Source organism: Xenopus tropicalis, chromosome 7 (genome assembly GCF_000004195.4).
Source record: "Xenopus tropicalis strain Nigerian chromosome 7, UCB_Xtro_10.0, whole genome shotgun sequence".
Lineage (NCBI taxonomy): Eukaryota > Metazoa > Chordata > Amphibia > Anura > Pipidae > Xenopus > Xenopus tropicalis.
The window spans coordinates 118,010,134-118,037,713 of record NC_030683.2 but is presented as its reverse complement, the minus strand read 5'-3'; the positions used below and the strand labels follow the sequence as shown (position 1 = coordinate 118,037,713).

The following is a 27,580-nucleotide window of genomic DNA, read 5'->3' as shown; positions in this document are numbered from 1 at the left end:
ACAACACCGTGACAAGTACAGGAATACGTGGCATCTCTATTGTGTGTGTTGGTGTGCCGGCTCCTTTAAGCAATGGCTGAAGGCCCGTGAGTGAGACAGTAGCAGGGAGAGGATACAGGAGCCGTCAGGTTGCAGCATCTCTGCATCTCCGCTGAGTGTGGGCTGATCAGCCCAGCTCCTCCTCCTCCTCCTCCACCACCGTGGGGAACTCCTGGGCATGTGACTGTGGCTGTTAAGATGGCAGCTTTGCCCGAGCCCCTAGGACTGGAGAGAGGTAAGATCATGCATGTTGCATTGCAGAGCTGGCAGGGAGCCCTCCTGCAGCAGGGAGAGCCAGCCAAAGGGAGGGAGGGGGGGGTGGCAATATTCTCTCTCTCCATTAGCTGCTTTATTCCTCTCACTATCATCAGACAAATCTGCAGCATATCCTTCCCTCTCTCCATCCATTCTAGCACATCTGTCTGCTCCTCCAGGGATCATTAGCCACCATGTCCCACTGAGCTCCATGCCTCCCTCTTGCACCTCCTGTCCTTATCATTTCAGCTTTCCCTTTTATTCACTGCCGGTCTCTTACATTTCCCCAGGTAGATTTCCTCACATGACTTCCTTCTCTCCTTTTTCTTTGTAGCACATGTTGCATTACGGCTCCTATTAGTAGTTCTTTTGTAGGATCAATTGACCTGCATTGGGCTAAGCCTGTGAGATAGGTAACGATCACATTGTCCTGCGTGTAGAAGCCGGGATACTGCAAAGGTGATTCCCAGTGGGATAATAGCCTCTGGGAAGGGACTGGGGCTGTGGGATAGCAGGTATAGTAGGGAGAGATGGTGCCTATAGTAGCAGTGGGATAATAGCCTCTGGGAAGGGACTGGGGCTGTGGGATAGCAGGTATAGTAGGGAGAGATGGTGCCTATAGTAGCAGTGGGGGGATAATAGCCTCTGGGAAGGGACTGGGGCTGTGGGATAGCAGGTATAGTAGGGAGAGATGGTGCCTATAGTAGCAGTGGGGGGATAATAGCCTCTGGGAAGGGATTGGGGCTGTGGGATAGCAGGTATAGTAGGGAGAGATGGTGCCTATAGTAGCAGTGGGGGGATAATAGCCTCTGGGAAGGGACTGGGGCTGTGGGATAGCAGGTATAGTAGGGAGAGATGGTGCCTATAGTAGCAGTGGGGGGATAATAGCCTCTGGGAAGGGACTGGGGCTGTGGGATAGCAGGTATAGTAGGGAGAGATGGTGCCTATAGTAGCAGTGGGGGGATAATAGCCTCTGGGAAGGGACTGGGGCTGTGGGATAGCAGGTATAGTAGGGAGAGATGGTGCCTATAGTAGCAGTGGGGGGATAATAGCCTCTGGGAAGGGACTGGGGCTGTGGGATAGCAGGTATAGTAGGGAGAGATGGTGCCTATAGTGGCAGTGGGGGGATAATAGCCTCTGGGAAGGGACTGGGGCTGTGGGATAGTAGGTATAGTAGGGAGAGATGGTGCCTATAGTAGCAGTGGGGGGGGGGGGATAATAGCCTCTGGGAAGGGACTGGGGCTGTGGGATAGTAGGTATAGTAGGGAGAGATGGTGCCTATAGTAGCAGTGGGGGGATAATAGCCTCTGGGAAGGGACTGGGGCTGTGGGATAGCAGGTATAGTAGGGAGAGATGGTGCCTATAGTAGCAGTGGGGGGATAATAGCCTCTGGGAAGGGACTGGGGCTGTGGGATAGCAGGTATAGTAGGGAGAGATGGTGCCTATAGTAGCAGTGGGGGGATAATAGCCTCTGGGAAGGGACTGGGGCTGTGGGATAGCAGGTATAGTAGGGAGAGATGGTGCCTATAGTAGCAGTGGGGGGATAATAGCCTCTGGGAAGGGATTGGGGCTGTGGGATAGCAGGTATAGTAGGGAGAGATGGTGCCTATAGTAGCAGTGGGGGGATAATAGCCTCTTGGAAGGGACTGGGGCTGTGGGATAGCAGGTATAGTAGGGAGAGATGGTGCCTATAGTAGCAGTGGGATAATAGCCTCTGGGAAGGGACTGGGGCTGTGGGATAGCAGGTATAGTAGGGAGAGATGGTGCCTATAGTAGCAGTGGGGGGATAATAGCCTCTGGGAAGGGACTGGGGCTGTGGGATAGCAGGTATAGTAGGGAGAGATGGTGCCTATAGTAGCAGTGGGGGGATAATAGCCTCTGGGAAGGGACTGGGGCTGTGGGATAGCAGGTATAGTAGGGAGAGATGGTGCCTATAGTAGCAGTGGGGGGATAATAGCCTCTGGGAAGGGACTGGGGCTGTGGGATAGCAGGTATAGTAGGGAGAGATGGTGCCTATAGTAGCAGTGGGGGGATAATAGCCTCTGGGAAGGGACTGGGGCTGTGGGATAGCAGGTATAGTAGGGAGAGATGGTGCCTATAGTAGCAGTGGGGGGATAATAGCCTCTGGGAAGGGACTGGGGCTGTGGGATGGCAGGTATAGTAGGGAGAGATGGTGCCTATAGTAGCAGTGGGGGGATGATAGCCTCTGGGAAGGGACTGGGGCTGTGGGATAGTAGGTATAGTAGGGAGAGATGGTGCCTATAGTAGCAGTGGGGGGATAATAGCCTCTGGGAAGGGACTGGGGCTGTGGGATAGCAGGTATAGTAGGGAGAGATGGTGCCTATAGTAGCAGTGGGGGGATAATAGCCTCTGGGAAGGGACTGGGGCTGTGGGATAGCAGGTATAGTAGGGAGAGATGGTGCCTATAGTAGCAGTGGGGGGATAATAGCCTCTGGGAAGGGACTGGGGCTGTGGGATGGCAGGTATAGTAGGGAGAGATGGTGCCTATAGTAGCAGTGGGGGGATAATAGCCTCTGGGAAGGGACTGGGGCTGTGGGATAGTAGGTATAGTAGGGAGAGATGGTGCCTATAGTAGCAGTGGGGGGATAATAGCCTCTGGGAAGGGACTGGGGCTGTGGGATAGCAGGTATAGTAGGGAGAGATGGTGCCTATAGTAGCAGTGGGGGGATAATAGCCTCTGGGAAGGGACTGGGGCTGTGGGATGGCAGGTATAGTAGGGAGAGATGGTGCCTATAGTAGCAGTGGGGGGATAATAGCCTCTGGGAAGGGACTGGGGCTGTGGGATAGTAGGTATAGTAGGGAGAGATGGTGCCTATAGTAGCAGTGGGGGGGGGGATAATAGCCTCTGGGAAGGGACTGGGGCTGTGGGATAGTAGGTATAGTAGGGAGAGATGGTGCCTATAGTAGCAGTGGGGGGATAATAGCCTCTGGGAAGGGACTGGGGCTGTGGGATAGCAGGTATAGTAGGGAGAGATGGTGCCTATAGTAGCAGTGGGGGGATAATAGCCTCTGGGAAGGGACTGGGGCTGTGGGATAGCAGGTATAGTAGGGAGAGATGGTGCCTATAGTAGCAGTGGGGGGATAATAGCCTCTGGGAAGGGACTGGGGCTGTGGGATAGCAGGTATAGTAGGGAGAGATGGTGCATTTATAGTTAGTATATATAAATTGCATCCCTCCCCTCCCTGTTGTTCTCTCCTCCCATCACCAAGACACATGCTGGAAATTGTAGTTCTAACAGCATGATGTTGGCAGACTTCTACACTTCTTTTCTATTTCATATAGAAAATGATTTATATGCATGCATGGCCCCTGTAGAAGTTATGATGGTTGAGAATAAGGTGAATATTGGCCTATAAGGCAACACACACAGGGCCACTAGCAATACCAAATTCACTTGTGATTATAACCGTGGAATCTAGAGGATTGTAACAATCTATATTTTAGCATAGTTACTAAATGACTGGCCTTATTGTCAAAAAACAGTATTTTATATAAAGATTCCCTTTCTGTGAGCAACTAGTGAGCAGCCCAGATTTTTCAGGCCACTAGATGGCGTTCCTTCCCAAAGCATGACGTTGGCCCCAGAGATTATACCTAATTCAGATTAGCCCTGGCCCCAATTTTATCAGGTGCCATTAACACTGTATGTCTTTGGGGTGAAGGAGGGACCCCACGCAGACATGGGGTGAGCATACATGGTGCCATATGTGGAATCGAACCTAGGACCCCAGCACTTTACTAAGGCACAATTCTAGGTAGTAGACCCTTAATCTTTCCTACAAATCCACATAAAGCAGCTATTAAAAGAAGATCAATAATCAATTTTCAGAAATAATTGAACATTTTATGGTTTTGTGCCCTGTAGATGTTTGCCGTGCCATTGAGCTGTTGGAGAGGCTACAGCGGAGCGGGGAGGTGCCGCCTCAGAAACTGCAGGCCTTACAGCGCGTCTTACAAAGCAAATTCTGCTCTGCCGTACGTGAGGTCAGTTACCCTTTAAAATTGATGTCCCCTCAGTGCCAGATATTAAAGAAAATCCTTCAAGAGAGTACAGGGCTGCAAAGTGGCATTGTTACTACAGGTATGGGATCCGTTATCCAGAAACCTATTATCAAATCCAAATTATGGAAAGCCTGTCTCCCATAGACTCCATTTTAATCAAATAATTAAAATTTTTAAAGCTGATTTCCTTTTTCTCTGTAATAATAAAACAGTACCTGTACTTGATCCCAACTAAGATATAATTACCCCTTATTGGGGCAGAACAGCCCTATTGGGTTTATTTAATGGTTAAATGATTCCCTTTTCTCTGTAATAATAAAACAGTACCTGTACTTGATCCCAACTAAGATATAATTACCCCTTATTGGGGCAGAACAGCCCTATTGGGTTTATTTAATGGTTAAATGATTCCCTTTTCTCTGTAATAATAAAACAGTACCTGTACTTGATCCCAACTAAGATATAATTACCCCTTATTGGGGGAAGAACAGCCCTATTGGGTTTATTTCATGGTTAAATGATTCCCTTTTCTCTGTAATAATAAAACAGTACCTGTACTTGATCCCAACTAAGATATAATTACCCCTTATTGGGGGCAGAACAGCCCTATTGGGATTATTTAATGGTTAAATGATTCCCTTTTCTCTGTAATAATAAAACAGTACCTGTACTTGATCCCAACTAAGATACAATTAACCCTTATTGGGGGCAGAACAGTCCTATTGGGTTTATTTAATGGTTAAATGATTCCCTTTTCTCTGTAATAATAAAACAGTACCTGTACTTGATCCCAACTAAGATATAATTACCCCTTATTGGGGGCAGAACAGCCCTATTGGGTTTATTTAATGGTTAAATGATTCCCTTTTCTCTGTAATAATAAAACAGTACCTGTACTTGATCCCAACTAAGATATAATTACCCCTTATTGGGGGAAGAACAGCCCTATTGGGTTTATTTCATGGTTAAATGATTCCCTTTTCTCTGTAATAATAAAACAGTACCTGTACTTGATCCCAACTAAGATATAATTACCCCTTATTGGGGGCAGAACAGCCCTATTGGGATTATTTAATGGTTAAATGATTCCCTTTTCTCTGTAATAATAAAACAGTACCTGTACTTGATCCCAACTAAGATACAATTAACCCTTATTGGGGGCAGAACAGTCCTATTGGGTTTATTTAATGGTTAAATGATTCCCTTTTCTCTGTAATAATAAAACAGTACCTGTACTTGATCCCAACTAAGATATAATTACCCCTTATTGGGGGCAGAACAGCCCTATTGAGTTTTTAATTCATGTTTAAATGATTCCCTTTTCTCTGTAATAATAAAACATTAACGTTACTTTAAGTTATGGAGATCCAAATTACTGAAGGACCCTTTATCTGGAATATTGAGCATTCTGGATAACAGGTCCTATACCTGTATTATGATATAGCAATTTCTGAAGTGAATCTGTTTTCCCACGGCCACAGAGAGGAGGGGCCCCGTGCCAATGCAGGATAGTTGGGAGTTGTAGTTTAACAAAGGCTTGCGGCCTGCTTGCTGAAAACCTTATGAAATAACTAGAAAAATCACCAGTGGTTACATATTAATGTCATTTGCAGTCTAGCCAAGGTTGGGGGCACAGGGATTGTTCTCTATCTGACACCCCCTAACACTAGCCTAGGCGGCATCTGTCTGTCAAATATGGCAACAGGCACAAAAATAGGGTTGGTGCAGAAAAGCAGTCACCCAATATCACCTCTCTGATTCTGCAGTTCCCTGAAATGCAACACTGGAAAATGTTCTGCTGTGAATCTAAATGGATCTACAGAACTGTCACAGTGTTCTAAAGATGGTATTAGGCCTTAACGGATGGCAGCCAGGTGCCCTTTGCTATGTGCCCAAGGTCAGATGCATAGTCTGCTTGGCTGCAAAGTCAGCACAGATCAGTGCTTCTTCCCATTCCATTAGCCGCTGCTGCTAATAGTGACTCAGTAGGGTTCCTACGGCCATGGAACGTCAGGCAATGCTTGTGTGCCCCCTCGGCCCTCACTTCAGTTATCTGTGTTAGCTCTAAAAAAGCCCTAACCTAACCAGTGGGCTTATCTGTCTATCGGCCCCAAAACATTGAATCACCATTGAGTTAACTTTTAGTATGATGTAGAGAGTGCTATTCTGAGACAATTTGTAATTGGTCTTCATTTTTTATTATTGGTAGTTTTTTCATTATTTTATTTTTTCGTTAGGCAGCTCTCCAGTTTGAAATTTCAGCAGTTTTCTGGTTGCTAGGGTGCAATTTACCTTAGTAACCAGGGAGTGGTTTGAGAGAGTGACTGATATATGAATAGCAGAGGGGCTGAAAAGAAAGATAAGTAATAAAAAGCAGCAATAACAACACAATTGTAGCCTTACAGAGCAAAAGCTTTTGGCTGCAGAGGGCAGTGATCCCCGTTTGAAAGCTGGAAAGAGGCAGAAGAAGAAGGCAAATCATTAAAAACTATAAACCAGGGATCCCCAACCTTTTTAGCACCACGGGCTGGTAGGAGGCAAAAAATTTCTTCTACGGACCAGAGGCAGAGGGGAGGGGGGCGGGGCACGTAATACATGCAACGCGCTGGGGGGGGGGGGGTTGCGGTGCGACCCACAGCCATGTCGTCCACAGCCCGGGAACTGGTCCAAAGCCCGGCGGTTGGGGACCCCTGCTATAAACGATTAACAAATAAACATATTAAAAGTTAAAGAGTGGAGCAGTTCTACATCTACTTCATCACGTAAGTCAAGTAAGATTTAAGTCCCATGGAACCCAAAGTACCCCCAAGAATCATTTTAGGCAACATTTCTAAGCACCAACACATCTGCTGGTACGGCCCTTCCATAAATGTGTAAGATCTGGTAACACTGCAGTGAGTGAGGGTGATTGTACCCTTTAGGCAAGATGGTTATCATAAGATGCAGAATACAATGTCAAAACCATGTAAATTGCGGGAAAAAGTTAAATCTGGGGAAAAACAATAACACAGGTCGCCTGAATGGGGCTGCAACAAAACAGCATCAATTCCGGGAAAACATAAAATCTGGGGGTGTAACATTGGGGTTCCACTGTAGTTGTTTCATTTCCTTGCAGGTGTATGAGCAGCTGTACGACACTCTGGATATCACCGGGAGTGCTGAAATAAGGGCACATGCCACTGCTAAGGTAAGAATGACATGTAACATGGTGCCATGTGATGAGGAACCCTATAGCTCAGTGATCCCCAACCAGTGGCTTGGGGGGGGGGAGCTTCTTGAATGTTGCTCCCACTGGCTCCAAAGCAAGTGCTTATTTTTGCATTTTTAGCTTGGAGTCAATTTTTGGTTGCATAAAAGCTAGGTGTACTGCCAAACAGAACCTCATGTAGGCTGCCAGTCTATATAGGGGCTACCAAATAGCCACTCACAGCCCTTATTGGCACCCCAGGAAAATGTTTTATGCTTGTGTTGCTCCCCAACTCTTTTTACATTTGAATGTGGCTCAGGTAAAAAAGGTTGGGGATCCCTGCTATAGTTCATAAACTAAGAACAGGGCTTAACACGCTCCAGCTAATGTTGATCTATGAATTCCCACATTCCCTTTTAACTTCCAACTGTTGGTGAATCCTGGCCATGCCAGATGCTTCTGGTGGGGCTCTTAGGGGAGTTCCTTGGCCCCTGCAGTACAGGAGTTGGGAGTTGCAAGGAGGGGAGGAATGGTCACAGTTTAGAGACCCTTGACTTGAGCTGCCATACATGGAGATTCTGCATATTTATCTGCTTTGTCATGTCAAGATAATGCATTGACACTAGGATTTTGCACTTTCCTTTGCATAATGCCCTTTCTTAATAATCCACGGCAGCACCTTAGCTTTGGATCCTTGTGCAAAATAAGCAACCTGAACACAATTAGCTCTATCATAGAGTTACTGAGGGCTCTTAAGTTTGCCATGGGCTACTGGGAACTGGACTTCCCAACTTGCATTTGTCCACATTCCAGGCCCCGTCAAACCAGTTACAGTCAGACATGCAGTTGATCAAGAGCAGGGCCATGTAGTATTTGCACCCAAGGCAATACTCCGCCAAATGCCCCCTCTCCCTATATTCCCCCAAGTAACCCCAGTGAGATACTTACTTGAGAACTCCCCACACACACTGGTCTTTCATGGAATAGCAGCACATCCCCTATTGCACCATAGACAGTTTCCTCTTGCCGATCCCTAGTTCTGGCCTTGCTCTGGTCTAGCGTCTGGGACTGTTCTCTTTAAATGTACACCATACAGCCAAAATCATGCAGATACTAGTAATGTTTGGGTCCAATTGCCCCTGCAATTGTTGTGGGTAGGTGTTGGGAACCACTTGCTTGTAGCATAGGGTCCTCAAGACTTCCCACTGCTCCCAACAGCCATGACAGCTTACAATGGCATTCTTGACAATTCTGTGCTTTGCCCTTTCCTGCATTATAATACCCCATGCACAAAGTAATGTCCATGCAGGGCTTTTTTAATAAAAGGGCAAAAGGGGCATTTGCCCAATGCCCACCAGGATAGGGGGCCCATTAGCCCACCTTTCATCTGGGATAACTTTTGGCAGAAGCATCCTGCAAAGATGGCATACTCCTCATTTTAATCATGAAACACAGAAAGATATCGACAGTGCTTGGTCTAACCCACATTCTAACCCAGACCATTTCTTCTTCCCAAATTTCTTGGGGTAATGGGGGCCCACCAATGAAATTTTGCCTGGGGCCTGCTGCTACCTTAAAGCAGCCCTGGTCCATACAGAACTGAACTGGTTAGCAGAGTGGAAGAACCTGACTGGCCTTCCCATATACCTGACCCCAACCCAACTGATCCCCTGTGGAATAAAATTTAACCCTGATTATGAGCCAGTCCTGATCCCCAATATCAGTGCCCAGCTAGTTATGTATAAATGGAAACAAATCCCATCAACAATCTTCCAACATCTAGAGGAAAAGCTGCGCTTAAGAATATAGGATAAAGTCTTAGAGCTCCAACTTCATATTCATTCTCTTGGTTTTGGAATGAGATGTTGGGCAGTCAAAAATACTTTTGATATTCTATGTTTTTTGTGCTTCTCATTTACCCAACTCATCATATTCAGTAGACTGAAGCTAAACTAAAAAGTACAGGTTTTCGCAGCACTCTGAACTGGACCCATGATATGATATAGGGAAATGATACAGAAGAACAGTCAGGATATTAAATGGTCTAGATGTACACTATATTTACATCCACCTATTGCAAAGTCAGTTTGAAATCTCCCAGAAAACAGGAGCAGCTGTCGCTGAACTAAACTTACTGCACTAACATATGATACTTGGATATATGTTTTCCTGAAATTCCTATCAATGAAATAAGATCTAGAAGCTTCTCAGGGAGGCCTTGCTGAGGGGGGTGATATAATAAACACGCTGACACTTTTGAAGGAGCCACCAAGCGTCAGCATGAAGCTGATTGATTCTATACTGACTAAAAAAACCTTTGCCACTGTTTCCTTTTATTCACGCTAAGCTACGCGGCACCAAGTTATATTGAGCAATTTCATATACAGTGGAAGAAATAATTATTTGACCCCTCACTGATTTTGTAAGTTTGTCCAATGACAAAGAAATGAAAAGTCTCAGAACAGTATCATTTCAATGGTAGGTTTATTTTAACAGTGGCAGATAGCACATCAAAAGGAAAATCGAAAAAATAACTTTAAATAAAAGATAGCAACTGATTTGCATTTCATTGAGTGAAATAAGTTTTTGAACCCCTACCAACCATTAAGAGTTCTGGCTCCCACAGAGTGGTTAGACACTTCTACTCAATTAGTCAACCTCATTAAGGACACCTGTCTTAACTAGTCACCTGTATAAAAGACACCTGTCCACAGAATCAATCAATCAAGCAGACTCCAAACTCTCCAACATGGGAAAGACCAAAGAGCTGTCCAAGGATGTCAGAGACAAAATTGTAGACCTGCACAAGGCTGGAATGGGCTACAAAACCATTAGCAAGAAGCTGGGAGAGAAGGTGACAACTGTTGGTGCGATTGTTCGAAAATGGAAGGAGCACAAAATGACCATCAATCGACCTCGCTCTGGGGCTCCACGCAAGATCTCACCTCGTGGGGTGTCAATGATTCTGAGAAAGGTGAAAAAGCATCCTAGAACTACACGGGAGGAGTTAGTTAATGACCTCAAATTAGCAGGGACCACAGTCACCAAGAAAACCATTGGAAACACATTACACCGCAATGGATTAAAATCCTGCAGGGCTCGCAAGGTCCCCCTGCTCAAGAAGGCACATGTGCAGGCCCGTCTGAAGTTTGCCAATGAACACCTGAATGATTCTGTGAGTGACTGGGAGAAGGTGCTGTGGTCTGATGAGACCAAAATAGAGCTCTTTGGCATTAACTCAACTCGCTGTGTTTGGAGGAAGAAAAATGCTGCCTATGACCCCCAAAACACCGTCCCCACCGTCAAGCATGGGGGTGGAAACATTTTGCTTTGGGGGTGTTTTTCTGCTAAGGGCACAGGACAACTTATTCGCATTAACGGGAAAATGGACGGAGCCATGTATCGTGAAATCCTGAACGACAACCTCCTTCCCTCTGCCAGGAAACTGAAAATGGGTTGTGGATGGGTGTTCCAGCACGACAATGACCCAAAACATACAGCAAAGGCAACAAAGGAGTGGCTCAAAAAGAAGCACATTAAGGTCATGGAGTGGCCTAGTCAGTCTCCGGACCTTAATCCAATAGAAAACCTATGGAGGGAGCTCAAGCTCAGAGTTGCACAGAGACAGAAACCTTAGGGATTTAGAGATGATCTGCAAAGAGGAGTGGACCAACATTCCTCCTAAAATGTGCGCAAACTTGGTCATCAATTACAAGAAACGTTTGACCTCTGTGCTTGCAAACAAGGGTTTTTCCACTAAGTATTAAGTCTTTTTTTGTTAGAGGGTTCAAAAACTTATTTCACTCAATGAAATGCAAATCAGTTGCTATCTTTTATTTAAAGTTATTTTTTCGATTTTCCTTTTGATGTGCTATCTGCCACTGTTAAAATAAACCTACCATTGAAATGATACTGTTCTGAGACTTTTCATTTCTTTGTCATTGGACAAACTTACAAAATCAGTGAGGGGTCAAATAATTATTTCCTCCACTGTATAGTTTAAAAACAGTTTCCTTTGTGAATCTAAAACTGCCCATACACTTTGATATGTGTCTGATTTTTGCCCGATTTGGCCACCCTTGCCTTTGGCCAATTCTGGCTGATCCGATCATTGACCCAGGTACCAATTATTAAATCAGACTACAAGACTACTGATAACATGTTGGATAATCGGTGAATTGATGCAGGCCTTGCCCAGCCAGATATTGATTGGAAAGGCAGTCGGGGGGCCCCATACAAAGGGCAATAAGCTGTTTACTCTTATGGAGTCCCTGGAGGCAGGGCCCAAAGTGCACAGGCAAGTGGAACAAGCAAAGTGGTATTGGCACCCAAGGCAGTACTGTTTGACATAGCACCCTGCCTGCTGGTTCACATGTCCCCTTACATCCTTCATGCCTGTGGTAGGTCCACAAAGCACTAACCAACCAGCCCACCGTGGCTCATTCGCTGTGGCCCCCTGCCACGTTTCACTCTCTTACCCTCTAATTGCACCCACCCTATTGTACCCAGGGCAAGTGCCTCCACTACCTACCATCAAAAAGTGTTGGTGAGTCACACAAGCATGAAAAATTTATTTGGGGATGCCAAATAAGGGCTGTGATTGGATATTTGGTAGCCCCATGTGACTGCTAGCATGCAGGAGGTTCTGCTGTTTGACCTACGCCCCCTTTCCCTCATAGCTTTAGGCATGTCACCCCTGAAAAGGTTATCCTCCCAACTTTCTTCTATATCACATTTGCAGTAAGGCACAACAAGGTTTTGTTTTCAAAGATTATTTCAATAATTTGCCCTTAGGGATTGAGTTTTCTTTAAATTCATATTATTTTCAGGCCACCGTGGCAGCTTTTGCGGCAAGTGAAGGACATGCCCACCCTAGAGTGGTTGAGCTCCCTAAAACTGATGAAGGTCTGGGATTTAACATCATGGGAGGAAAAGAGCAGAATTCCCCCATTTATATCTCTCGAATTATCCCTGGTGGGGTGGCAGATCGTCACGGAGGACTCAAACGTGGGGACCAGCTTCTTTCTGTTAACGGGGTGGTGAGTAATTTATGGACCTTTATGTTTCCAAACCTGTTGAAGACCATGATATAGCCTCAACCTATTGAATCTACTTTTTCCATTTGTTGCCACCACTTAGAAATTTTACATTGTGTTTACCTTTAATTTGCTTACGCAGATAGTAATTATAAAGGTAGAACATATTCTGTGCATAGAACCCTAGTTGCCTTGCAAAATCATTCCACAGAGCTCTCTAAACACAAAACTGATTGCCATCCTGCTGTTGATTGTCTCTCTTGTAGATATCAGGAAACCATTTTTTAGTAATTATTTAGGGATTTCTTCTCTGCAGAGCGTTGAAGGAGAGCAGCATGAAAAGGCAGTAGAGCTCCTGAAAGCTGCTCAGGGGACGGTGAAGCTGGTGGTTCGCTATACTCCAAAAGTTCTGGAGGAGATGGAGGCCAGGTTTGAGAAGATGAGGACAGCTCGGCGTCGCCAGCAACAGAACAGCTACACGTAAGGGAACGTTGCACTCTGTTATCTTTAATTGGCATGGTGGGATTAGGCTGGGTCCTGTGATGGAATAACTAAACCATTTAATAGCAGTGGGAATGAAAGAGGGCAATATGGGTTGGCCTTAACCATAGAGAGTAGGACAGAGGACTTGAAGTTTCAAAGCAGAAACTAAGGGAAAGCAAAACAAAGAATGAAAAAGAATCAGCTATTAACCTTGAGATTCAAACGTCTGGTCGGGAGCAGATCTCTTCTGAATTTGGCCACTAAGAGCTGGGTTAAATCAGGCAGATCCACTTGTCTCTGCTTGAGGGTCAATGATCAAATCATACTGCAGGTCAACAGGCCCATGAGGTGAGGAAACTATCAATGTGGTCTTCACCAAGTGAGATTTTCAGACCTGCCCAATAGATACCTTGGCCAATTTTAGACTTGACATCAGTTAGACAGGCCATTTGGTAACACCTATACACAGGCCAATAAACTAGCAGCTTATAACAACCCTTGTATGGCCAGTTTTTGATTGGTGGAGAGAAGCACAGTAGAGAGATGTTGTGGTATATCAGTAAATTGGGAATAAAGGAACTATAGGAGTTGGTTGAAGCACAGCAAAGAGGAGACATTAACTGAAAGAAAGACAACAGAGAGTAGTTATCCTTTAAAGCAGGGGTGGGCAAACTTTTGGGCTCACGGGCCACATTTACTTACCCCCGGGCCGGACCGGACCAGGGTGGGCAGGGCCAGGCCAGCGTTAAGCCTCCTTCGTCTCTTTAATTCCGGCCCGCCAATGTCACCAAGTCTCGCGTGATGAGACTTGGCGTCGTCGGCGGGCCGGATTAAAAAGGCCAAGGGGCCGGATGTGGCCCGCGGGCCGTAGTTTGCCCACCCCTGCTTTAAAGGCTCACTTTCCCAGTAGAATTCTGCCTACTATAGGGGAATACTATTGACATGGATTTATGGTATTTCTCTGTACTGATTATCTGGAGAGTACCATTTCTGGCCCACTTTGGCAGGGACTGGCAATCTGGAGATCCAGGCAAAAACGAGAGGGGCTGCTGAAAGATACTGTAGATAACCAATGTTTCTACGGCATGTCTGGGGTTGTTTGGGCATCTGTGTACTAGAAATGCCAGGGCCTGTTTTGAATCAGTCGGGACCTGCCCTTCAGCCTCATTGCCCTTCATGTTCATTGTAATTATTGTAATTTCTGTGTCTTGTTTGTGTTTTGCAGTTCCCTAGAATCTCGAGGTTGAGCACCGTGGGCCCTGGGATGGGTCACCTGGATGGAACCCTCCTCTTTGTATTTACTGACACGACTATACCTATCTCTGATCTGTGTACAGTATTTATTCCAGCCTTGTTCATACATAGGGCTGTCTTGGTGTGACTGCCAATATGTGAGCAGGTTTATAAGCACAGACCGATGTACATAAGCTTGGACGTGACTTTGTACTGTGTCCTATTTCGTGTGTCTCATCGGCTTTACAGAAGATATAATGTTGTTGGTGTTTATGCACAAAATAATCTAATGATGTTGTCGTTTTTTCATTATGGTATGGTACACAGGGTGTGGATGGGTGGCAAATCACTCAAAATTGCCCCCCCATTCATTCCTATGGGAACCGCCTGCAGGAGATTTCCATAGGAATGAATGTAGGGCGATTCCAAGCTATAGATTGCTCATAAATGCCCCATGTCCCATTACCATGATGAAAGCATATATATATATATATATACATATATAGATTTATATTTAGATTCATCCTAAAACTGAACATTGTTTGTGCCTTTCAATTCTGTGAAGTACATTTGTTTACATTGATTTTATGCTTTAATTCTGTCTTGGGATTCCCAATGGTAGAACTTATGGTGGCTGCTAAAGACAAGTGCTGTACATGATGGAGAAGCAATGAGCTCTGAAGGTAACTGTTGCCCCTTCCTAGAGGCTATTATCCCCCCACTGCTACTATAGGCACCATCTCTCCCTACTATACCTGCTATCCCACAGCCCCAGTCCCTTCCCAGAGGCTATTATCCCCCCACTGCTACTATAGGCACCATCTCTCCCTACTATACCTGCTATCCCACAGCCCCAGTCCCTTCCCAGAGGCTATTATCCCTCCACTGCTACTATAGGCACCATCTCTCCCTACTATACCTGCTATCCCACAGCCCCAGTCCCTTCCCAGAGGCTATTATCCCACTGCTACTATAGGCACCATCTCTCCCTACTATACCTGCTATCCCACAGCCCCAGTCCCTTCCCAGAGGCTATTATCCCACTGCTACTATAGGCACCATCTCTCCCTACTATACCTGCTATCCCACAGCCCCAGTCCCTTCCCAGAGGCTATTATCCCACTGCTACTATAGGCACCATCTCTCCCTACTATACCTGCTATCCCACAGCCCCAGTCCCTTCCCAGAGGCTATTATCCCACTGCTACTATAGGCACCATCTCTCCCTACTATACCTGCTATCCCACAGCCCCAGTCCCTTCCCAGAGGCTATTATCCCACTGCTACTATAGGCACCATCTCTCCCTACTATACCTGCTATCCCACAGCCCCAGTCCCTTCCCAGAGGCTATTATCCCCCCACTGCTACTATAGGCACCATCTCTCCCTACTATACCTGCTATCCCACAGCCCCAGTCCCTTCCCAGAGGCTATTATCCCACTGCTACTATAGGCACCATCTCTCCCTACTATACCTGCTATCCCACAGCCCCAGTCCCTTCCCAGAGGCTATTATCCCACTGCTACTATAGGCACCATCTCTCCCTACTATACCTGCTATCCCACAGCCCCAGTCCCTTCCCAGAGGCTATTATCCCCCCACTGCTACTATAGGCACCATCTCTCCCTACTATACCTGCTATCCCACAGCCCCAGTCCCTTCCCAGAGGCTATTATCCCCCCACTGCTACTATAGGCACCATCTCTCCCTACTATACCTGCTATCCCACAGCCCCAGTCCCTTCCCAGAGGCTATTATCCCCCCACTGCTACTATAGGCACCATCTCTCCCTACTATACCTGCTATCCCACAGCCCCAGTCCCTTCCCAGAGGCTATTATCCCCCCACTGCTACTATAGGCACCATCTCTCCCTACTATACCTGCTATCCCACAGCCCCAGTCCCTTCCCAGAGGCTATTATCCCACTGCTACTATAGGCACCATCTCTCCCTACTATACCTGCTATCCCACAGCCCCAGTCCCTTCCCAGAGGCTATTATCCCCCACTGCTACTATAGGCACCATCTCTCCCTACTATACCTGCTATCCCACAGCCCCAGTCCCTTCCCAGAGGCTATTATCCCACTGCTACTATAGGCACCATCTCTCCCTACTATACCTGCTATCCCACAGCCCCAGTCCCTTCCCAGAGGCTATTATCCCACTGCTACTATAGGCACCATCTCTCCCTACTATACCTGCTATCCCACAGCCCCAGTCCCTTCCCAGAGGCTATTATCCCCCCACTGCTACTATAGGCACCATCTCTCCCTACTATACCTGCTATCCCACAGCCCCAGTCCCTTCCCAGAGGCTATTATCCCCCCACTGCTACTATAGGCACCATCTCTCCCTACTATACCTGCTATCCCACAGCCCCAGTCCCTTCCCAGAGACTATTATCCCCCCACTGCTTCTATAGGCACCATCTCTCCCTACTATACCTGCTATCCCACAACCCCAGTCCCTTCCCAGAGACTATTATCCCCCCCACTGCTACTATAGGCACCATCTCTCCCTACTATACCTGCTATCCCACAGCCCCAGTCCCTTCCCAGAGGCTATTATCCCCCCACTGCTACTATAGGCACCATCTCTCCCTACTATACCTGCTATCCCACAGCCCCAGTCCCTTCCCAGAGGCTATTATCCCCCCACTGCTACTATAGGCACCATCTCTCCCTACTAAACCTGCTATCCCACAGCCCCAGTCCCTTCCCAGAGGCTATTATCCCCACTGCTACTATAGGCACCATCTCTCCCTACTATACCTGCTATCCCACAGCCCCAGTCCCTTCCCAGAGGCTATTATCCCCCCACTGCTACTATAGGCACCATCTCTCCCTACTATACCTGCTATCCCACAGCCCCAGTCCCTTCCCAGAGGCTATTATCCCCCCACTGCTACTATAGGCACCATCTCTCCCTACTATACCTGCTATCCCACAGCCCCAGTCCCTTCCCAGGGGCTATTATCCCACTGCTACTATAGGCACCATCTCTCCCTACTATACCTGCTATCCCACAGCCCCAGTCCCTTCCCAGAGACTATTATCCCCCTGCTACTATAGGCACCATCTCTCCCTACTATACCTGCTATCCCACAGCCCGTCCCTTCCCAGAGGCTATTATCCCACTGCTACTATAGGCACCATCTCTCCCTACTTTACCTGCTATAGGTATTGCTGTGCTATTACCTCCACTGCTGCTACAGATGCTGCCCTGCTGCTTGCACAGTAGAGATATAAATATGTGCATTTGACCACACTTTTTCCTTACACCTGCATCTTTGCAAGGCTCCATTATTTAACCAACACTTGATTATATTCCAATAGAGACATCCATTGCCATTGCTATTTTTTATGAATTCCCCATGACTGTAATAGAAAGCGCAGTGATGTGGAGTTAAATGCAGCTCATTGTGCTGCCAGTGCATAGTGAATGTATTACTGTGAATAGCAGATGCTTTTAAAGTGAAACTGACTCTGTACCTTCTCTGTGTGGGCCTTGATCCCTGCATTGTGTGTAATTATGAATAACATTAAGCTCCCTGCTTGGAGACGAGCAGATGTAATCAGTGGTGTCCTTGTCGCAAACAAAACAATCAGAGGATTTAAAGTGCATAATATGTCAAAGGACCCCCCGAGGCGCGTATTAACACACTCGCCGGATTTGTAGAAAGTAATTGGAATTCATCAGAAGACGCTCGGCGTGTCATTGGGGCCGCTAATAATGTCGCTTTGACAACAGGCTGGTGCAGCGAGGGCTACAGGCACATTTGCCCTTTATTCCTATTGGCACTTTGGTGTGAAAATTGCACTAGAGCTGTAAGGTGCCACCCGCGCCCACGTTTGATGCCAGTCTGTTGTGCCAGTCTTACTTCATATCTGCTGATTAAGGAGAATTAAAAGGGATGATTAATCCAATGTGACCTTTATTTGATTTCTGTCTGTTAAAGAGACACGGATAAGATCTGTCACAGTGAAGCGCAGCAAAGCAGAAAATGAATGCGGTTTTGGTCTCAGGGCGCGTAAGGTATATTTCAAGGGCAAGTGAAACACACACATAAGATAAAATTATTTTTGTTAGCGCGTATAAAAAATTCTTGATTGCATCAGATTGCATGGGGTTGGAGCAGAATCTGTTGCATGTACTGCTACTAAACACCCCATGCACATTCATGCAAACTTGCTCTTCTGAGCACTTTTCCAATTTTTTGTGAATTCATATTTTTTCTAGTTGAGAAGTTTTTACTCTTGGAACTGCAACAAGGCTGGAATTCTGGGGGAAAAACACTGCATTGTGGGTGGGGGGGGGGGGGGACATGTTGATTGCATTTGAAATTGCACTTTGCTCATTGCACTTGCAGTCCTAATGTCTGTCTGTCTGTACTTTCGTCTGTCTGATCTAAGGGGGTCGCTTCTGCCCCAAATCCATAATATTGAAAACTGCTGACATCATGAAAACTAGAAAAAAAGTTATGTAAACCCCAAAAGTACTCAGAAATGAGCAAATTTATGTTTATTTGTTTCAGGATATTTAGTTCCCCTTTAAGCTGGCCATACACTGACCAATATCAGCTGCCAGCTTGACTTATCTCAACTGAGTTGGTTACTTATTTGCCCATGACCAGAGAAAGTGGGGTAACTACTGCCGGCCGACTTGCACCCAGGCCGTCTGCTAGGCTCCCATCCACAATGGACTCCCAATGGTTTTGCAAATTGTCCATTGGTCAAAACAAACATATCACCCTGATGACCCAGCACATGGGTGGCCGAATATGGCAAAGATTTTGCTCAGTTGGCGGCCACATCCAATTCCTCTATTTCTATACATGTAGCTCTATGCATGTATGGGCAGCATGAGTTCCATTGTTTTTGATGGAGCTTTAGATAAAACACATGAATAATTTGGACAAGAAAAACTGATTAATGATAAATGGGCCCCACGGAAGGATTAGGTCCCTATTTCTCTCCCTACCAAGACTTGTGCTATTTATAAAGCAATGGCATCTTTTACTGAATACTCAGGCCCGGACTGGCAATCTGTGGGTTCTGGCAAATGCCAGAGGGGCTGCTGTAAGATGCCACAGACACTCACTATTTATTGGGCTGGGGGGCGGCTGTTTGGGCCTCTGGGTACTGGGAATGCCAGAGGGGCTGCTGTAAGGTGCCACAGACAGTCACTATTTATTGGGCTGGGGGGGGGGCTGTTTGGGCCTCTGGGTTCTGGCAAATGCCAGACGGGCTGCTGTAAGATGCCATAGACAGTCACTATTTATTGGGCTGGTGGGGGGGCTGTTTGGGCCTCTGGGTACTGGGAATGCCAGAGGGGCTGCTGTAAGATGCAATAGACACTCATTATTTATTGGGCTGGTGGGGGCAGCTGTTTGGGCCTCTGGGTACTGGGAATGCCAGAGGGGCTGCTGTAAGATGCCATAGACACTCATTATTTATTGGGCTGGGGGGGGGGGGGTGCTGTTTGGGCCTCTGGGTTCTGGCAAATGCCAGAGGGGCTGCTGTAAGATGCCATAGACAGTCACTATTTATTGGGCTAGGGGGGCTGTTTGGGCCTCTGGGTTCTGGCAAATGCCAGACGGGCTGCTGTAAGATGCCATAGACAGTCACTATTTATTGGGCTGGGGGGGGGGCTGTTTGTGCCTCTGGGTTCTGGCAAATGCCAGACGGGCTGCTGTAAGATGCCATAGACAGTCACTATTTATTGGGCTGGGGGGGGGGGCTGTTTGGGCCTCTGGGTACTGGAAATACCAGGGTCTTTTTTGAATCCCAGCCTGGGCCTGGAGGTACTGTTTATTGATTTACATTTGACTACAGTCCCCAGTGCTCTATATGTATATAAATAAATAGAAAAATGTACGTGCAATTGGTTCCTGCAGGGAAGGAAAACACCCTTCTGAATGGGATCCTGCAGTGTGAGAAATATCCTCAAGGGGGAGACTTTGCCTTTAGACTTAGCAAATCCTCACCCAACGGATTTCAGAACGATTATTTTTATTCTGTGAGTTTGAAGACATAAAAGTGTAATTTGATTAATGTGGTTTATATGTAGTGTATGGGGCTGTGCAATGGACTGGGGGGGGGGGCACAAAGCGATACACAATGTCAGGGAGCCCTGTCTGTGAGGCTACTGGGACACATGCAGGAAACCAATAAAAGGCAAATCTGCTTTGTGTTTAAATCTATTAAAAAAAGATACATGGCAAGGCACAGGATAGACCAGAGAGCCGGCTGCTGGCCTGCAAAGGGTTAATAACCTTTCAGGGTGCCCCATATAGATGCCTGGGAGCTTTTCATTTTAATGCACAATTTGCCGCTCCGGTGCCATTTTTTCATCTTGTCTATTGTTACACACTTTGTGCCCCGAGAACTTTCCGGTCATTAGACAAACACCATAAACATTCACTGCAGGGACCGACATGAAGGCTTAATGGGGAACGAGTCTTGGAAATTGACTTACAATTAAATGGGCCATAGAAAACAAAATGAGTAAAAAAAATGAGTAATTAGGACATAAAATAAAATATAAATGGCCAGCTGATCTGATGGCGGGGGCGTATGTGTTATTTATAGGTATAATAGGGCTTAGTGCTCCTGCACTCGTGCCTAGCCCCTAGTAAATTAACCCTTGCATCTCACTTATGATAGAGACCCCGTGATACAGACATTCCTGATGCTGTTATCTCTATATCCTCCTCCTGCTATGATTTCCTATGTGTGGAGGGTATGGATGATGGGGGTCATAAGGTGCAGCCGTTCTAGCCTACTGAAGGGGAAGGGATCCAAGACCCATGGTGTAACAGGACCTTAGGGGGATCTGGTGCCCCCTAAGGTCCTGTTACACCCCTGCTACTTACAGTGTAACCGGTTTTCACACTTTGCACCCTGACCTCTTCTTTGTCAAGGGGTTGTTCACCTTCAAATAAACTTTTAGTTTGACATAGCTTTTGATATTATGAGACAATTCTCAGTTGGCCTTCATTTTTAATTTTTTGTGGTTTTTCAGTTATTCAGCATTTTGTTCAGCAGCTATCCAGTTTAGAATGTCAGCAGCTATCTGGTTGCTGGGGCCTTGTTTACCTTAGCAATGAGCAATGGTTTGCACAAGAGGCTAGGATATGAATAGGAAAGGGACTAAATAGAAAGATAAGGAATAAAAAGTAACAATAACAATAAAATTGTAGCCTCACAGAGCAACAATTGTTTGGCTGCCAGGGTCAGTGACCCCTATTTGAAAGCTAAACTAAGCAGAAGAGAAAAGCAAATAGCTATAAAAAATAATGAAGACCAGTTGTAAAGTTGCTAGGATTAGGACATTCTATAACATACTAAAAGTTATTTTAAACACAAACTACTCCTTTAGTGTGGTCTATAGTATGCGGCAAAATATAGTAACGTTTCCCAAGATGGCCTGTAGAGGGAGGTAGTAACACAGTAATTGTACTGATGTAACAATCTTAGGCAAATACACCATACAGCACCCTGCAAAGTGAGGAAGGGAGTTCTATAACAGCAAAGAGTTGGAGCTTCCTAGAGGTGTTATAATAGCTAAGGCCCGGACTGGCAATCTGTGGGTTCAGGCAAATGCCAGAGGGGCTGCTGTAAGATGCCATAGACAGTCACTATTTATTGGGCTGGGGGGGGGCTGTTTGGGCCTCCGACTTGAAAAACCAGTCCGGACCTGTGCAGCTGCAGGGACATTTGGGACCCCCGGTGACATATTGACATATGTGGGACCCCCAGTGTATGATTACCACCTGTCTGGTTTTGCCCGACTGGTTTTCCCCATTTGGAAAACCGGGCAGGACAAGGTGTCAATTGCCGATTGCCACTTCATAGCCTGCCCCCCGATTTCCCATCCCCACCTCTGTGATATCACATCCCCGCCCCCTGATGTCACATCCCCACCCCCTGCCCGGATCTACGGCCACAGAAAGGTGACAACCCTACCCCAGTGACATATTGATTACTGTTAAATATTACTTTATTGGGGCAATGACCATTCCCCATGGTACAATATGAGCTTAATGGTAAAGGGGGCTCTTTCCATTTCCTTCCTTTTAGCAATTAATGATTTTACAGATTACTAGGATGCCCTTACAATATAGAAACCATTATTTTGATTAAAAAAATCTGATTTCAGGAGGCTTCACCAGTCTCTTTACAGCTACAAATTATTATTATGATACTTCAAACATAAACCAATTTGCACTGTTATGTAGGCCAGTAATCTGTCTGAATGGGTTGCCTCATCTCTACTTACAGCCCCCAGATATGTGGCATTGTTATTATAGGGATTAGCCAGGATTCTCTCCCCATTCATAGAGAGAGGCAGAAAAAATGGCTGGGGTGGAGACCGACTGTATAACAGCTAAACTGCTGACAGTCATCTGTTCTTTAGCCAACAAGCTAAAGTAGTAGCCAGATATCCCGGCACTTACGGAATCAATGCCTGTCTTTGTGTCCTAAGGAAAAACTGCTAGTAAGGGTGAAGACACACTGGGCTACTAGTAGCAGCTACTAAACGTCAGAAACTCCCCTGCCATAGACAATACTGAGAATTGCCTCTGCTAAAACACACGTAGAGACAATTATCAGTAAATGAGCAGCATCGTCTTTTTAGTATTATTATTATTATTATTAACATTTATTTATAAAGTGCCAACATATTCCGCAGTGCTGTACAATAAGTGGGTTTCATACATTGGACATACAGAGTAACATATAAAGCAATCAATAACCGATACAAGAGGTGAAGAGAGCCCTGCCCAAAAGAGCTTACAATCTACAAGGAGCCACAACAAGTAGCTGCTACTAGTAGCTCCGTGTGTCTTCACCCTAAGGGCTAAACTCCACAAGCATTTTTATCAGATTTTGTGGGGCAGATTAAATCTGATCCTCCATGCAACAATGCGTAGAACCATGCAACAGCACAAGATTTTGTAGTATCATGCAAAATCTGATCTCCCTAGGCTGTAATGTAAAGTCTGCAAAGTATGCAACAAGATCGCAGCGGACCCATTGCGCCATATGGACCATGATTTTTACATCAGTCTCGTTATCTAATTTGTTGCATGCATTTTATCAATTCGACGCCATATGAGAAAAACGCTTGAGGAGTTTAGCCCTAACAGGAGAGGACACGGTGCAGGCAAATAAAAGGCTGTTATGGGACTGTGCCATTAGGGGGGGCTGTAGGCACACAGCTCTTTATGGGATGCACTTCGTACTGTGTTTGGTACTTTCAAGTCTGAGCAATTGGCCTATTTTTTTCTATAAATACATTTTATTATATAGAGAATAATCTACCCCCTATTATACTATAGGATATTAGTATATTAGAAGTTGGCGAGGAGTGTAAATCTATAATAGATTCATATAATAATTGTTGCCAGTTGACACACCTGGCCATGGCCATAGGTCTTTGCAGCATTAATAACCCAGTAAAAATCATAAATGTATTCTCCTTCTTCAGTATAGCCAGTCCCTGATTGGTTTCTATGAGTTAGTGGACCAGGGCTGAGTATCATATTTTATTAGCTCACCCCCTAAATGCTAACTCCTGATTGGTTCCTATGAGTTAGTGGCCCAGGGCAGAGTACCATGTTATTAGCTCACCCCCAAAATGCTAACTCCTGATTGGTTCCTATGAGTTAGTGGCCCAGGGCAGAGTACCATGTTATTAGCTCACCCCCAAAATGCTAACTCTTGATTGGTTCCTATGAGTTAGTGGACCAGGGCAGAGTACTTTGTTATTAGCTCACCACCTTAATGCTAACTCCTGATTGGTTCCTATGAGTTAGTGGCCCAGAGAAGAGTACCATATGTTATCAGCTCACCCCCTAAATGCTAACTCCTGAGTGGTTCCTATGAGTTAGTGAACCAGGGAAGAGTACCATGTTATTAGCTTACCCCCAAAATGCTAAGTCCTGATTGGTTCCTATGAGTTAGTGGCCCAGGGCAGAGTACCATGTTATTAGCTCACCCCCAAAATGCTAACTCTTGATTGGTTCCTATGAGTTAGTGGACCAGGGCTGAGTACAGGTATGGGATCCCTTATCGGGAAACCCGTTATCCAGAAAGCTCCTAATTACGGAAAGCCCATCTCCCATACACTCCATTTTAATCAAATAATTCAGAATTTTAAAACTGATTTCCTTTTTCTTTGTTGTAATAAAACAGTACCTTGTAATCTATCCCAACTAAGTTATAAATAATCCTTATTGGATGCAAAACAATCCTATTGGGTTTAATTAATGTTTTATTGATTTTTTAAGGTATGGAGATCCAAATTACGGAAAGACCCCTTATCCGGAATACCCTTGGTCCCTTGCATTCTGAATAATGGATCCTATACCTGTACCATGTTATTTGCTCACCCCTCTTGATTGGTTCCTATGAGTTAGTGGACCAGGGCAAAGTATCATATGTTATTAGCTCACCCCCTAAATGCTAACTCCTGATTGGTTCCTATAAGTTAGTGGACCAGGGCAAAGTATCATATGTTATTAGCTCACCCCCTAAATGCTAACTCCTGATTGGTTCCTATGAGTTAGTGGACCAGGGCAAAGTATCATATGTTATTAGCTCACCCCCTAAATGCTAACTCCTGATTGGTTCCTATGAGTTAGTGGACCAGGGCAAAGTATCATATGTTATTAGCTCACCCCCTAAATGCTTACTCTTGACTGGTTCCTATGAGTTAGTGGCCCAGGGCAGGGTACTTTGTTATTAGGTCACCCCCTAAATGCTAACTCCTGATTGGTTCCTATGAGTTAGTGGCCCAGGGCCAAGTCCTATTTGTTATTATATAGCCCCTATGTGCCCAAGGGGGAAGAAATGATTTGCCAGTCCTCTGGGGGACCAGCTACAAATTGTATACATTAGATTATTATATATGAAAGTAATATTACTATATAAAGGACTATGTATTCTTTCAATGGGGCCTGAGTTCATTTTCTGTATCACCTTCTGCCAAATGTTTCCTTTCTGTACCTGTCTGTGCCCCCGGCACCACAACATGCTTGATTGTAAGCTCTGCGTGACAGAGACTCTCCAGGCGGATTGTTTCAATATTAACTGAGATAAAGTGAGGTTCTCACTGGGATAAAATGCACCGGGCCAGTATCCCAGGCGTGTTGCTTTCTGTACTCACCGGGCCCTTTGCCATATATTGTAAAAGAGGTGGAGGGACGTAGCGCTGAGCAGGCGAGAGAGGGAGGGAAGAGTCACAAACACAAACAGGTTTGTTTTGCTTTGAGAACTGGGAAAACCTGATGTCGGAGGGAGGATGCCTGAAATGTCAGTAGGAGTTCTTACGCATTCATTCTCATTTTCCCATTAGCTACTGCCTGAGAGACACGGGGGGGCCAAGTCACTCCCAAAATGTAGTCTGTCCCCCTTGTCTGCTTTCTGCCATAAGAAAGCTGCTATTTGTTTTAGGAAAATGTGATGGTGCTGGCGAACAGGAGGGATATACACAGTACAGACGGTTTGGGTGGGGGAGATGTGCCCAACTTATATACATGGTAGGAAAATGTAGGGTTTACATGTCCTTTAAATCTACAAAAAAATCATTTAAACATTAATTAAACCCAATAGGATAGTTTTGCCTCCAGTAAGAATTAATTATATCTTAGATCACGAACAAGCTTCTGTGTTATAATTACAGATGAAAAGGAAATCATTTTTAAAAATTACAATTATTTGCTGATAATGGAGCCTATGGGAGATGGCTTTCCTGTAGTTCGAAACTTTCTGGATAATGGGTTTCCGGGATAACGGATCCCATACCTGTATATGCACATCCCTCTGCTGGCTCCTAATATCTTTTTAAATGGAACTAAAATGTTTTAGATATGGCATTTGATTATTCCATTAAAATGGCCTTCCTGTAATGCAGGTCTTTCTGGATAATGGGTTTCCGGGATAACGGATCCCATACCTGTATATGCACATCCCTCTGCTGGCTCCTAATATCTTTTTAAATGAAACTAAAATGTTTTAGATATGGCATTTGATTATTCCATTAAAATGGTCTTCCTGTAATGCAGGTCTTTCTGGATAATGGGTTTCCGGATAACGGATCCAATACCTGTACTATAGCATAGTCAATGTCTGTAGGTAGAAAAGGCACAGGGTCAGTTGTGCAGGTAAGACTTGACCTCACTAGAGGTCCATTGGACCATTAGGTACATTGGACTCTCTTTCAAAGGATTGGCCTTCGCTTTGTAGAAGGGTATGTGTGGAGGGTGTTGTTGAACTACACCTCCGACTGCTATTTATAATAATGATGTAAAAGAAGGACGTCAGGAGTTCATTTGCAGCAAACTCAAACAGACTAGTTTATTGTCCAAGACAACTCAGTGCAGGGTAATAAATACTCACAAAGGCAGATGGAATGGCAGGTATGCAGATACACAAGAATGCAGCAGTATCAAATGATGCACCGCTATGGAGAACCCGCTGGGTTACGTAGGTTTATGCCCTTAGTAGTGCCGATTCCAGGGCCGCTTCCTCTCTCCCTCTCAGAGCTTAGAACTCTAGCACCGGAGCGGGTCCAGAGGGAGTGCATCTGTAGTGCAGAGAGCGCTATTGTAATCTCTGTACTAGCAGAGCTAAATCTTTATTTCAAAAAACAAAAAATTGGCTATTAAAGTTATCAGAGGCAGCTTTTTGCCACCCCTGGTAACTAGCCACTCCCTGCTGCCTGAGGCAAGGTTCTCCCCTTTAGAGATGTAGCGAACATCGGGCGTTCGCAAGTCCGCAAGTTCGCGAACTTTTCGCGTATGTTCGCAATTTGGGTTCGCGTGGCGTTTTTCCACTGCGTTTTTTCTCTGCCTAAAAACGCAGCACAAGCCACACATGGCGTTTTTCAGCAAATCCCGTTTCCATGGTGCTTAGCGCGAAATAGCAAAAAACGCTGCGTATTTCCGCTAGAATAGCTTGCGTTTGTGAATATTCGCGCTTTTTGGCGTAAGTTCGAGAACGCGTTCGCGAACTTTTTTTTTTGAGGTTCGCTACATCCCTACTCCCCTTCCCTCATGGCAGGAGCGGCCCTGGTGATTAGGGTTTCTACCTTAAGTGGTCCGGATCCCTACAGCCGACTTGAGAAGGGAGAAGACTATGCCTTAAAGGAGAAGGAAAGGTAAAAACTAAGTAAGCTGTAAATACAGCCATAAGCACTCACAGAAATGCTGCACTGAGTCCTCTATCAAAAGAAACACAGGATTTATTGTCTTTTTTTTTGTGCAAACACATTCTGCGGTATCAGACTTCCTCTCTCAGAAAAATCCTTCATTCCT

At 45.6% G+C, this 27,580-nt stretch overlaps 1 protein-coding gene across 1 annotated transcript; it reads left to right on the top strand.

Moving 5' to 3' along the window:
* The first annotated feature begins 35 nt into the window (after positions 1-35).
* Positions 36-14,542, top strand: lin7b (lin-7 homolog B). The gene is made up of 6 exons (XM_002934630.5): positions 36-274; positions 4,182-4,300; positions 7,434-7,505; positions 12,335-12,544; positions 12,858-13,021; positions 14,250-14,542. The coding sequence occupies exons 1-6, from the start codon at positions 238-240 to the stop codon at positions 14,269-14,271; spliced, it is 624 nt and encodes a 207-aa protein (XP_002934676.1). The 5' UTR covers positions 36-237; the 3' UTR covers positions 14,272-14,542.
* Positions 14,543-27,580: the final 13,038 nt, after the last annotated feature.

Excerpts from the sequence above, each read along its gene's own strand:
- lin7b (XM_002934630.5), top strand. The coding sequence starts at position 238 with ATGGCAGCTTTGCCCGAGCCCCTAGGACTGGAGAGAG. Across the intron at positions 7,506-12,334 it reads GGGCACATGCCACTGCTAAG|GCCACCGTGGCAGCTTTTGC; the intron begins GTAAGAATGACA and ends TATTATTTTCAG. Across the intron at positions 13,022-14,249 it reads CAGCAACAGAACAGCTACAC|TTCCCTAGAATCTCGAGGTT; the intron begins GTAAGGGAACGT and ends TGTGTTTTGCAG.